Source organism: Ctenopharyngodon idella, chromosome 22 (assembly GCF_019924925.1).
Source record: "Ctenopharyngodon idella isolate HZGC_01 chromosome 22, HZGC01, whole genome shotgun sequence".
NCBI lineage: Eukaryota > Metazoa > Chordata > Actinopteri > Cypriniformes > Xenocyprididae > Ctenopharyngodon > Ctenopharyngodon idella.
The window spans coordinates 9914978-9927573 of NC_067241.1; the positions used below are offsets into that span (position 1 = coordinate 9914978).

The window sequence follows — 12596 nt, forward strand, 5'->3', positions numbered from 1 at the left end:
AATTAAGAAGTCAAGGGTCAAGAGCCCAAATAAAGCAAGTGCTTACCTCCACAACGGTGACTTCAAACTTTATTATTTTCAATAAAACAGCGCTAAGGTTTCCTGGAGGTTAAGTGAGGGCTGCCCGTGCAGGGCCAGCGCTAAGGGGCCAAAGATCACACAGAGACAGGACCTTGGTCTAAAGCAGGGGTAGGGAACGTTGATCCTGGAGAGCCACTGCCTTGCAGAGTTTAGCTCCAACCCTGAAAAAAACACTCACCTGCCTGTAACTTTAGTAATCCTGAAGACCTTGATTAGCTTGTTCAGGTGTGTTTGATTAGGGTTGGAGCTAAACTCTGCAGAGCAGTGGCTCTCCAGTATCAACGTTCCCTATCCCTGGTCTAAAGTATGGTTCTTCTTACAGTCTAGTGTCCACATCGCTGCACTCTGACTTCAGGAGCCATACAGGCCTGGGAGTGAGCACCCCCTGCTGGCCTACCTCCTGTATTGCAATACAGTATAGTCACACTATAGCAAAGCTCTCCCACATATTCTGCTTTTCTAACTGTGCTTATTCCTGCCGTTGGTGTAAGCAACAGTGTGTGGTAACACACAAGAAATAGAAGCTTTTACACCATCTTGCTGATAAACATTTCTGTTCCGACAGCTGAAGTCTTTGCCGTCAGATTCTGTTCCCCCCATGTTTTTTACACAAGGAGGTTCTAAAATTTATCAAACTGTGTGCTGATATCTAGTTCTGTTGCATATCAGGAAAACTGAGTTTGAGTCCCGGGTTGTGCACTTCTTCTGATCCTGTCCCCCTCTCTCTTTTCCATTTTGCTTCCTGTCTATATACTTTCCTATCATAAAAAAAGCCAAGAAATTAAACATTAAACTGATGCTGGTTCAGCTCCATCCACACACAGGATAGAATCATCATCTCTCATCATGGGGGTGGGGGAACGGATTCTGACAGCTGGATTTTTTTGCCGTTGGATTCTGTTCCCCCCATGTTTTTTACACAAGGAGATTCTAAAATGTATCAAACTGATGCTGGACAAGCTCCATGCACACACAGGACAGAATCAGCATCTTTTAAGTCACTGGATCAACATCTCTCATCATATGGGTGAGGGAATGGATTCTCATGTTTTTTTACACAATGAAGTTATAATATTTATTAAACTCTCCCAGGCTCGTTATTCCCGATTGCCTCGTTGGCAGTGTGCTGATATCTAGTTCTGTTGCACATCAGCAAAACTGAGTTTGAGTCCTGGCTCGTGGACATTTCCTGATCCCATCCCCCCCTCTCTCTCTCTCCCTCTCCCATTTTGCTTCCTGTCTACATACTTTCCTATCACAAAAAAAAAAAAAAAAAAAAGCCATGAAATGAACCTTTGAAGTGGAACGCAGCCTAATTCCAGCAGTACTGAACGAGAGAGCGCGCTCATTGTTATGGTTCATCTGAGCTTTCTAGAGTTTTCCAGTTTATTAAGCACCCCTCAAAAAGGAATAAGGTGTGTATATTTCCCATGTAAATCTGTGGTGGAAAATGGAACTGCAGCGCCCTCTCATAGAGAGCCATTTGGGCAGATTTCTGGCTGCCCCGCTTATTTCCCTGTGACGTTGCCTCACGTAAACCTCGCTCCAGACCAAGACGATAACAGTGAAAGAAGTGCATTTTAAAATTTTGCATAATGTATACCCTTGTAATGCTTTTGTGTCGAAATTTTTATATATATGCACCTTCTGTAAAAAAGAAAGTGAAGAATGTTGTTTGCTTTTTTGAAAACTAAAACAAATCTTTAGAATCTACTGTTAACTTTCTTATCCTTGTGGCAAAATTCTATTTTCACAAACAAAAGTTTCTTAAGAAAATACCTACTTTTATAGATTTCTTATGTGAAGTAGAACATTTAATCAAATCACTAAGAGTAATTAATAACAAAAAATGTATTTCTTTTTTGAAAAAATATGATGAGTCTTTCATGCACTGTGATTAATACTTTTTTTTTTAAATCCTCTTTCTTTATTTGTTTCTTTATGTTCTTAAAAAAAGCTATTTAAATGCATCTTTCTCTTTTAACAGTCATTGTCAACGTTTTTTTCTCTTCCATGTGTTCAGATGACATTGGATGTATTGTTGATACATTCTGTGTAATGTATACAAAGTTATATTTCATTAATGTCATCTCTGAATTGTTTGCAAACTGTCCGCTTCAGATATGTGTCTGCATCAGGTCAGTAACTAGTTGGCATGTCTGTTCTTCCTATGTGGAGTAGCGTATTAAATGAATGAGAGTATTTAGTTTAAACGTGCTCATGTGAATAGATTTTATATACAGTAGTTCTGTTGTGTTTTATGTTTTTCTGAGAATAGACATGACTGTTTCCTTCACTGGAATTCCTACATAACTTGTAACATTCTAAAACAACTTTCGGACGCAATAAATACTACATTAAGGTAATTCTAAGACGGCATTCTATGCGTTTGTTTTGTTTACTAAAGTCTGTTAATCATAGAGCGCCACCCTCAGGCTAAATAACGCAAGTACATTAGAATTCTGCCAAAAGTGTGTCTGATGTGTTGAGCGATTAGGAGATAAAGCTTGCAAAATGTTTATCATAAACTAGCGCTAAGACCCAGAATCTGCCCTACCTAAATTTACGGCATGGTCTGCAGTGTGAAAAATGGCAGTGCTGTGACTGTCAATTTTTGACGCATTAAAATTAAAGTGTAATCACAAAATTAACTGTAAATAGTTTGTTTGTGAATTTAAGTTTTTTTATTTGTGAATTCAATTGTATTTAATTTTACATTGAGGAAATAAAGTTCCAGGTACAGATATTTTTAACATGCAGTTTATTTACAAATGTAGAAGAAAAAAAAAATAGAGATAAAGATTTCGAAATGGGGCTTTCACAGTGACGCCAACCATTTTGGGCTCCCAAAATAACCTTTCAGTGAACTTTAAAAGAACCACTCAAATTGTTGAATCTACAAAACACAAGAGTTGTCTTTTTATTTCCAGTAAAGCTCTTTTACTGCAAAAAGCACCCTGGTCTGGAGATGCGTTTTTTAAAAGTTACGGGGCGGATTGAGATTGAGACTTCGCTCTGCTCCAGGCCAGGGTTTATTCTCTTTTCTCCAAGTAAACGTGACATTACCTGCTTACCTACTGATAATCCCCTACTGGAAAATGAAGTCGCTCACCGAGCTCGGCCTCCCACCGGATTGCGAATAAGCCTCCGAGAAGTCGTCTTGTGTGGTTTCTTCGACACTTTCAAAAAGCGGCGGTAATCAAGGCAGCTCTAAAGAAGCATGATGTCTTGACGGTTATCATGACGGTTCCAGACTACAGTTTTACTCTGACCTATCTGCGGAGGTTTTGCTTTAACGACGAGAGTTTTTTTTTTTTTTAAACATTTATTTTAGTTTTTTCTTTTTCACAGAACAAAGACAACAATGAGAAAAAAAAAAAAAAAAACAAAACAAAAAAAAAAAAACCCTATAACAAAACAAACAACATTTGAGGGACAGATGCTAAACGACGAGAGTTTGACACCTTCGCTTACCCAGCTCAGCTCCTATGTCTTCACGATAGGCAGATTCGCCTCTTTGACAGCTCTGAGTCAGCTGCTACTTTTTTTTTTTTTTTGGAAACTCTGAGGTAGTCTTTTATTCCTGGCTGGTTATTATAGAGGAAAACAGACTTATTCCACACTGAGCCCCAACTAACTATCATTTACAGTATTGCTGTGCTGCAAGACTGTGTAACAGAGTTGATTTTGCCTAAAGTGCCTTTTTTATTAATATTATTTTATTCAATTCTTAAACACTTCCCTGGACAAATCCTCCTCTACAAGCGTATAAAATCCTAGGTCATCTCATGTTCTCAAACATTCTAAAAAATTTTGCCAGGAAGGGAATTATAGCTATTTAAATTATCCAAATCTAAGTTTCGCTTCTTAAATACAAGGGTAACAGCAGAAATTAGAATTTTGTCGTAGCAAATGTAAAATTCCGAAACCTTTCGGATATCAAACATATAGGCCTACTCTATTTCACCACATGTGAGAATGGTGACAATGTATAGTTGTGTGATTCATGTGATTAACTGTGATTAGTTCGACCTCGATGTTTAATGTGGTGTTGGTAATTGCATTTTTTTTTCTAATTATTGTACAATACTACATTGAAAGGTGACATTGGATGCCCCTTTTAACAAGATGTAAAATAAGTCTCTGATGTCCCCAGAGTGTGTATGTGAAGTTTTAGCTCAAAATTCTTCACAGATAATTTTTATAGCATGTTAAAATTACACCCATTTTTGTGTGGAGTCTGGAGGTGCTACTGCCGGTGTCAGGACAATATCAGGCAATTAAAATGTCAGAAACTGTCAGTTTGAACCGGAGTGGGATGCCTAGACAGCCAGAATATATGCTGCATGGAGGTAGAACAGGTATAGTTTAGTCTAACTATGGTTATAACTTATGTTGTCATCTTGTTTTATCCACTATTAGTACAAGCCTGTTGTAGTGGACCCTATCCAAATGATGGCCAAAACTTTACTGATGAGTTTTATGAAGTTTATTTTACATCACACAAAAGATGAAGTGTTCGTTTTCACTCCAGAAGATCAACGCAATAGCTGGAAAAAAAAAAAAAAAAAAAAACAGTACAAGAAGTGCGCATTAAAGTCTTCTCAATAAACTCTCTCCCTTGATTTATCATCAACATACACAGTGAATTACACAAAAACATTCGTTACAACTAATAGTAAACAAATACATACAGAACTTATGCTTTTTCAGGGTGCTTAATGAACTGGTAAACTTTATATCTGTGAAACAACTGTGATGAACTGTAATAAAGTGCGTGCTCTCCTCTTCATTACTGCCGTAACCAGTATTGCTCCGGAGACTATAAGCTGGATCACGAACAGTTTGTACTGATCCATCCTTGAGTAACATCTTTTTAGCAAGACCTGTGTTTTGTATTGACCCTCGTTCACAAAGCATTCTGGTGAATGATTCACAGAGACAAATTTAGGTATATGGGGTGCATTCCCTTCAAAAATAAAACTAATCCACTGCGTCTTCCATGGCTTCGATGTCGGGAGTACGTGAAGACTGTTATATTCACTCTTACATTTAACAACAAAACACCTGAGTTGCTTATGAGACACTCTTGTCGCTACAGCTGCACCGGCCTGGAGAAAATGGTGGACACTGTACAACTCTCTCAGGCCAGGGTCTATGCTAATACGGCAGAGTTCATCAGTAGTCATGGGTGGTCTTATTCAAATAGCTAGCCACCTACAGAGAAACTGGCTGCAAATTAAAACAGCTTGCTGGACGACACAGTTTCACACTCAGACTAGCTGCGTGTTTCGTTTCAGCTTTTCTGAACTGATAAACACGCCAGAAACCTAACTAAATGCAAAAAATAAAAAATAATTCTAAAATTGAAAATTCCATCCATTCCATCTCTTTAAGACCAAAACACTTCATACATGTTTCAAATCAACGCATTCTTCCATAACACTAGCAAAGGTTGTCACCCAACAAGCAGACTTTGCTAGTTTTATAGAAAGAATGAGTTGATTTGTAACATTTATGAAGTGTTGTGGTAGTTTTATTGCATTTTGAATGTGAAATTAAATTGGCTAGAACTGTTTGAAGGGTTATGAAAAAGTGACCCAAATTTTAAGAAATGCTTGTTATAAATACCATCTGCACATTTGACAAATCAAGATACAAGGTTTTCTTTTTGTTCACTTGAACAAATCTACCATGCTGGTGCAAAAGCTAAGAAGGATAACTTGAAGGTACAGATTTTTTTTTTTTTTTTTTTTTGATTTAATTCATGGGATTCAGTATTTTCAATTCAGTGTTTTAATTGGTTTCTATCTGATTTTACAGTGATGCTGTTGCTGTGTGAACATGGTAAGATGTGCCATTATATGAATATCAAATGTAATTAAATCCAAAAAAGCCACTGAATATTATAAGTACAGGTAAAAATGTTGTTTTTAAATAAATTTACTTGGCTATATCTTCTCACCTAAACACCATGTTTCCTCTCTGCAAGTGCAAAAAGAACACTGATCTGTGAAGGAGAATCTGCGGACCTTAGCTGTGGTGAGTAATCCAGACTCATATGCAGTGGCAGAACCTGATTTCACCAAGTGCAACATGTTCCTGGATCAACAGCTTTGTTGATCCTGGTACAACTTTCCAATCAACCAATAAGATTTGAGGGACAAGTTTACAATTGTCAAGTTTAGGCTTATAACCAAGTTTAGGTGCTTCTACATCAGGGTTGTTCACCTATCATTTCTCTCTGATTTTAGCAATAAGTTATGGGTATGGGTATGGTTAGGTTTAGTGGTAGGGATATGGTTATGATAAAATTTTCGGACAGGAATGCTGTTTCAGGATCAGCAAAATATGTTGACCCAGGAAGTTCAGGAACACGTCTAACTTGGCAAAATCAGGGTGCGCTACGCGCTGTTTACACTTTACAATGATTCTCATGGATTTCTCAACTTTGTCAGACTTGGGATACATACAGTGGCAAGAAAAAGTATGTGAACCACTTGCAGAATCTGTGAAAATGTGCAAAATTTTAACAAAATAAGAGAGATCATACAAAATGCATGTTATTTTTTATTTAGTACTGTCCTGAGTAAGATATTTTACATAAAAGATGCTTACATATAATCCATAAGACAAAAAAAAGCTGAATTTATTAAAATGACCCCGTTCAAAATTTTGTGAACCATTGATTCTTAATACTGTGTGTGGTTACCTGGATGATCTACGACTGTTTTTTTGTTGTGTGATGGTTGTTCATGAGTCCCTTGTTTGTTCTAAACAGTTAAACTGAGCTCTGTTCTTCAGAAAAAATCTCCAGGTCCCAAAAATTCTTCAGCTTTCCACCATTTTTTGCATATTTGAACCCTTTACAACAGTGACTGAATGATTTTCAGATCCATTTTATCACACTGAGGACAACTGAGGGACTCAAACACAACTATTAAAAAAGGTTCAAACATTCACTGATGCTCCAGAAGGAAACACGATGCATTAAGAGTCGGGGGGTGAAAACTTTTGAACAGGATTAAGAGGTCCAAATTTTTCTTATTTCGCTTGAATATCATTTTATTTCATTGAGTACTGCCCTTCGGAAGCAACAGAAAATACTTGCATGTTTCCCGGAAGACAAATTAAATACAATTTACCTTGATCTTCAAATTCCAAATGTTTTCACCCCCCATCTATTAATGCATCATGTTTTTTCTGGAGCATCAGTGAATGTTTGAACCTTTTTTAAAAGTTGTGTTTGAGTCCCACAGTTGTCCTCAGTGTGAAAAGACGGATCTCAAAATCATTCAGTCACTGCTGTAAAGGGTTCAAATATGCAAAAAATGCTGGAAAACTGAAGAATCTGCAGGACCTGGAGATTTTTTCTGAAGAACAGAGCTCAGTTTAACTGCTCAGGACAAACAAGGGACTCATGAACAATCATCACACAACAAAAAAACAGTCGTAGATCATCCAGGTAACCACACACAGTATTAAGAATCAATAGTTCACATACTTATGAATGGGGTTATTTTAATAAATTCAGCTATTTTTTTGTCTTATGGATTATATGTAAACATCTTTTATGTAAAATATCTTACTCAGGACAGTACTAAATAAAAAATAACATGCATTTTGTATTATCTCCCTTATTTTGTTAAAATTATTAACATTTTCACAGATTCTGCAAGTGGTTCACATACTTTTTCTTGCCACTGTAAATGTCCTTGATGCCAACTACAGGTGATGCCAAAAGTGATGCCCGGTCTAGGAAAATTGACATCTTCACCCTGTAATCAAATATTAAAAATTTGTTAAAGGTGCTCTATGTAAGTTTTTGACTGTACTAAAGCATAAAAATACCATAATATGTTAGCCAGATATTTACCAGATATATATATATAAAATACCAGATATTTATTAAACATGCTGAGTTCACATATTCGTTCCTCTGAAAACCATTGCTACAGCCAGTTATTTTACTTTGAAATTTGCGTTCCGTGTCGGAATTTATGTTTTTGTTTTGGTCTGTGCAAGACCGCACGTTGCCCATTTATCCAATAGTATTTCGCCAACCCGGGTTGCCAGTTGGCGGGAAACACATGCAGCTAATTGCAGCCATGGAAGCCAGCGAACAAACTCAGCATCTATCTAAAAATCTCTATGAAAGGGAGCATATTAAATATCAACTCATCATAAATCAATAAATCAACTAATTATCTTACAGTGTGTAAGTCTCCACGCCTTCCAATGTCAATTGAGCTCGCTCCTGTTGCGTGTCTTCAAACTGGCAACCCGCGAGAGCGTCGAGTCAGAGGAGGAGGGGGCGGGGCAAACAATATTTTGAATTTGGACTGCAGTACCCATTTCAACCACTAGCTGTCATTCTTACAATAGAGCACCTTTAACTGTGAGCTTATTGCGTAGCTGTTAGAGATGCACCGATATTGATACTTTCATTTTTGGTAGGCTACTCGTTGATACCGATACCTGTATTTTCATTGCATTTGTAATTTTTAAAATATATTAGGTAGAGAAACCAAAAGAATATGAATCATATTCATTGGTTTATTTTATTTTTTTAGAAAATATATATTTCCTTCAGTTCTTTTTAAACTTGATTATGCCTGTTAAAATGTATTGTACAAGCCTCTGTTACTTTCACTGTTCTTTCTATTGCTCTATCATATTTAGAGCTGCTTCAGCAGGGCTCAGTGTTAAGGATTTTTTTCCTACTGGCCTGGTTGGGTCAGTGGTTCAAATGTTTAGATACCAGTGAAATATCACAATTCTCTATTACAATTTTGATTCTACAGCAAAAACTACTAGCCTAATTAATGTAAATTTTAGAAAGCACAAATAAATTCAATAGAACAAAGATACAAATGAAATAAAATAATGCTTTTCAGATTTTTCAGGTTGGTCTTACAATTAAATTACACATTAAATAACACTGCATATAAATTAAATATAGATTAATTTTTATTGAAGTCATTCAGCAGTGAGTGATTTCTTTGTTGTTTTATTAACATTAAAAACACAGCAGCAGGTTTATTAAGCTGCCGTCACTTTAAGACCGAATGCATGGATCAAGTATAGGCTACTGTTACACATGCATTTTATGTTTTCTGAGTGAAGATCAGCATTCAAGAGCATGCAACAGAAGTGCTCTCTCGCTCTCTACCATCAGTTAACGTTTCTACGTTAACTTGATTTCTCACCACACCGGCTTCCCCACTTAGTATCATGAATGCCTGCCGAATCCATGCGCTTCATTTTTAATATATCCTGCTTACTTTACGACTTAAAATAGAACATAACAGTTCAGGTTTCTGGGTCATAATACATTTCAAAATGAACGAGCAATCAAAGAATGCAAAACTATATTGTATACTGTAAATATGAAAAGGTCCCGCATGGTAATAATTAACATCCTTACTAGGTCAGCAACCACTCACTTTTCTTCAGAACATCAAATTAAATCAAACATTTTGCACGTTTTGATTTGGAGGCTGTTAGACTTTGGCAGTGAGCTCGACACACATCAGCGACAATATATATGCTGTTAATCTTTATTCTTCAGAGATAAAGCTTTATAAATATTGAGGTTACTTCCTTGTTTTTAAACATATCAACATGCTGCCACAAAATCTGACCTGGATCTCCTGTAAGTCAGTTTCTTTATTTCATTTAAGAAAGCATAATTTAAATTTACTTATATTTTCGTTGACTTGCAATGCGAATTTGACACTTTTGAAAATGACAGATGTTAGAATCCAATGTTTTGTTTGATTTTGCAGTGCTAATTTTACTGTGCCAACAAGGTAAGGTCTTATTGAGCTGTTTTGCTATGTAAAAAATGTAGCATATAGTTCGATCCAAAACAATCCCTGAAATACAGGACAGTATTGCTTTTTAATAAGTAATTGCACTTTACTGCATACTAGACAGCTTTTCTCTCTCCAGTTGTTGAAACAAAAAGATATTTCACTTGTGAAGGAGGCTCTGTTCAGCTCGACTGCTGTGAGTAATCTACATTCAAATGCAGTGTTAATACTCCACAATTGTTCTCATGATAAATTGTTTCATTTGTCAGATTGGGGATACATAAAGGTGGTTACAGCTAACTATGGGCGAACTGACCACACAACATGCTCCACCGGAAGATCACTTGATCAGCTCTCAAACGTTGACTGCTTCCAAGAAACATCCGTCCGTATGATGTCCATCCGGTACCTGCTTCTTTAAAAGCAAAAGAAATGACAGTACTGTATGACACAACTGCAATTCTTCTCAAATGCTTTGTGTACGATCATAGATGTGATGGAAGAAAGAGCTGTTCTGTTCCTGCGGTGAACTCAGTTTTCTCTGACCCTTGTGTTGGGACTTACAAATACCTGGATGTGTCCTACTTGTGTCTCCCATTAAGTAAGTCAATTTTTCATCTTCAATTGGTAGTTACTGATAAGTATTACTGACCTTTGTTTCTCCAATATAATTCAAGGAAAAAGTGTCACTTGTGAAGGTAGCCAAAGTCTCATTGACTGTGGTAAGGTCATCTTTTCTTTCTCCAAGTTAATTTCTATGTTGTTATTATAGTAACCCAGCAATAAACTGTAGTCTTTGCGCCTGCTTTATCCACATTGGTTCTGTGATGCTATAGTGTACGTTGTTGTTGAACTGATTTACTTTTGACTTTGAATGGTTCATTTCTTTAATATTTCTGACCAAAGCAGGCTGTTTGCTTAAAGTCCTATATAAAGTGAATTTTGTCAAAATTTAGGAGTACATTAGCAAAACCCACCAATATTTTTATGTCTATAAAGGTAATGGTGTGATTCGGATTCATTATGCAAATTACGGACGGCGGGATCTTGTAATCTGCCCTCATAAATTAGCAACTGCAGACTGTTACTCTCCCCAGACCAGCAGCCTGCGTTCCAGGTACAGCAGAAAAACTTCATCTAGGACATACTGGATCACATACACATCAATTTACAATGTTCAGCTACTTCTGAGACAATATGTAAAAGAATCATAAGGTATAATGAGAGTTAGCAAGTCATTATACCACTTATTAAACAGCTAAAAAAATAAAAGTTATTGATTTGAGATTAAATTATGTGCATAACAAAAAGAGTAAGAATAAAAGAGACATGAAACTACCACAACAATAAACAATCAGCATAACTAAACATAATAAATAGCAAATATAATGTAATAAATAATAAAACATCAGCATAAAATAAAAATGTTTTTTATTTATTTATTTATTTTTTTATCTTGTCAGTTGCAATGGGAAGAAGTCTTGTCAATTAAATGCTTCAAATTCTGTCTACTCTGATCTGTGTCCGGATGTCCATAAGTACTTAGAAGTGACGTACAGCTGTATATAATATTGTGAGTATCCTGCTACTTAAATCTATTTTATATGTTTTATGTGTGTTGTACCATTTTAAATTTTAGATGCTGCATTTTTTTGGTTTGAAAGAGAGTTCATTTTCCTAATAGAACTGTTTAGGTCTGTGTAAAAATGACAAAAACATGACAAAAATTACAGCTCAGTGCAAACTGGATTAAAATGAAGCATCACCTATTCAAATGCTAGTTTCATTTCATTCTCAGTATAACCATGTGTCTGACCACAATATATAAGCAAGCACGCCACCTAGTGGTACTTTATGGTATTGTGACAAGTTATCACCTGCCTGACTGAATTCACTTTTTGGACTGCTGTTCACAGAGAGAGTTTGAAACCACTGGAAGATATGGATATTCAATAACTGAAGCTTTGAAATGATTGGAAGAAAGTTGTTTTGAAGTCACTTTTTTGTGTTTGACAAAAAATGATTGGAATGATTTGAAAATGATTTGAAATGATTGGAAGAAAGTTGTTTTGAAGTCACTTTTTTGTGTTTGACTGTAAAGTTTATGTTGCATAGTATTATTTATCATATAATTGCAAAAGACTATATAATAAAATTCACTATTTTTGCTGTTGTTACCTTGATGATTCATTTTGAATGATTGTACTCACTGTAAGACCATGAAACATTCTGATAAATATAATAGAGATGCTGAAAATGACTCCAGCGTCGTTATCTGTCCTTCATTGTAACCGATTTCAAATGGTGCTAGAAACCCCAAAAGACTCTGAACACCAAAAGAAATCGGTCAACCTTGGGTAGAGGACACAGGTCTTGAAGTCAAATAGGATATAAGAGGTTTACAGTTTAAAGCATGAATGTTGTCAGTTTTCAAGATAAAAAGTGATGCATTTCCCACCCCAAGAACACTGATTTCAAATGGTGCTAGATTCATTTCATCAGCACTCTAAGACACCACTTGAAACCAGCTTCCAAGAGGAGACATGGTCAGCCTACTTCATAGGCCTTCCTTTGACGTCAGGTGCAGAAACATAACTTCAGGGCTTCAGACAAAAAGACAGAATATTAAGTCACATTCAATACACACACACACACATATTATATATATATATATATATATATAATTTCTACCTCTTGCTG

At 36.1% G+C, this 12596-nt stretch overlaps 1 protein-coding gene across 3 annotated transcripts; it reads left to right on the forward strand.

Annotated features, from left to right (window-relative positions):
* Positions 1-7786: 7786 nt before the first annotated feature.
* LOC127505244 (L-rhamnose-binding lectin CSL3-like) lies at positions 7787-12346 on the forward strand. Of its 3 annotated transcripts, XM_051880678.1 has the most exons (10): positions 7787-9736; positions 9870-9893; positions 10036-10092; positions 10166-10301; positions 10388-10497; positions 10574-10618; positions 10896-11013; positions 11360-11469; positions 11813-11859; positions 11940-12346. In XM_051880678.1, exons 1-8 carry the CDS (start codon positions 9706-9708, stop codon positions 11463-11465), a joined length of 627 nt encoding a protein of 208 aa, XP_051736638.1. In that variant the 5' UTR covers positions 7787-9705; the 3' UTR covers positions 11466-11469; positions 11813-11859; positions 11940-12346. The 3 variants fall into 3 exon arrangements, with proteins under 3 accessions (XP_051736638.1, XP_051736636.1, XP_051736637.1); XM_051880676.1 differs by having other exon boundaries at positions 7787-9893; XM_051880677.1 differs by lacking the exon at positions 11940-12346 and having other exon boundaries at positions 7787-9893; positions 11813-11917.
* Positions 12347-12596: the final 250 nt, after the last annotated feature.

Bases quoted from the DNA above. Each gene is read 5' to 3' on its own strand.
- LOC127505244 (XM_051880676.1), top strand. From the start codon at position 9,836: ATGTTAGAATCCAATGTTTTGTTTGATTTTGCAGTGCTAATTTTACTG. The intron at 10,302-10,387 runs GTACCTGCTTCT...GTACGATCATAG, and splicing joins GTCCGTATGATGTCCATCCG to ATGTGATGGAAGAAAGAGCT. The intron at 10,498-10,573 runs GTAAGTCAATTT...ATATAATTCAAG, and splicing joins CTACTTGTGTCTCCCATTAA to GAAAAAGTGTCACTTGTGAA.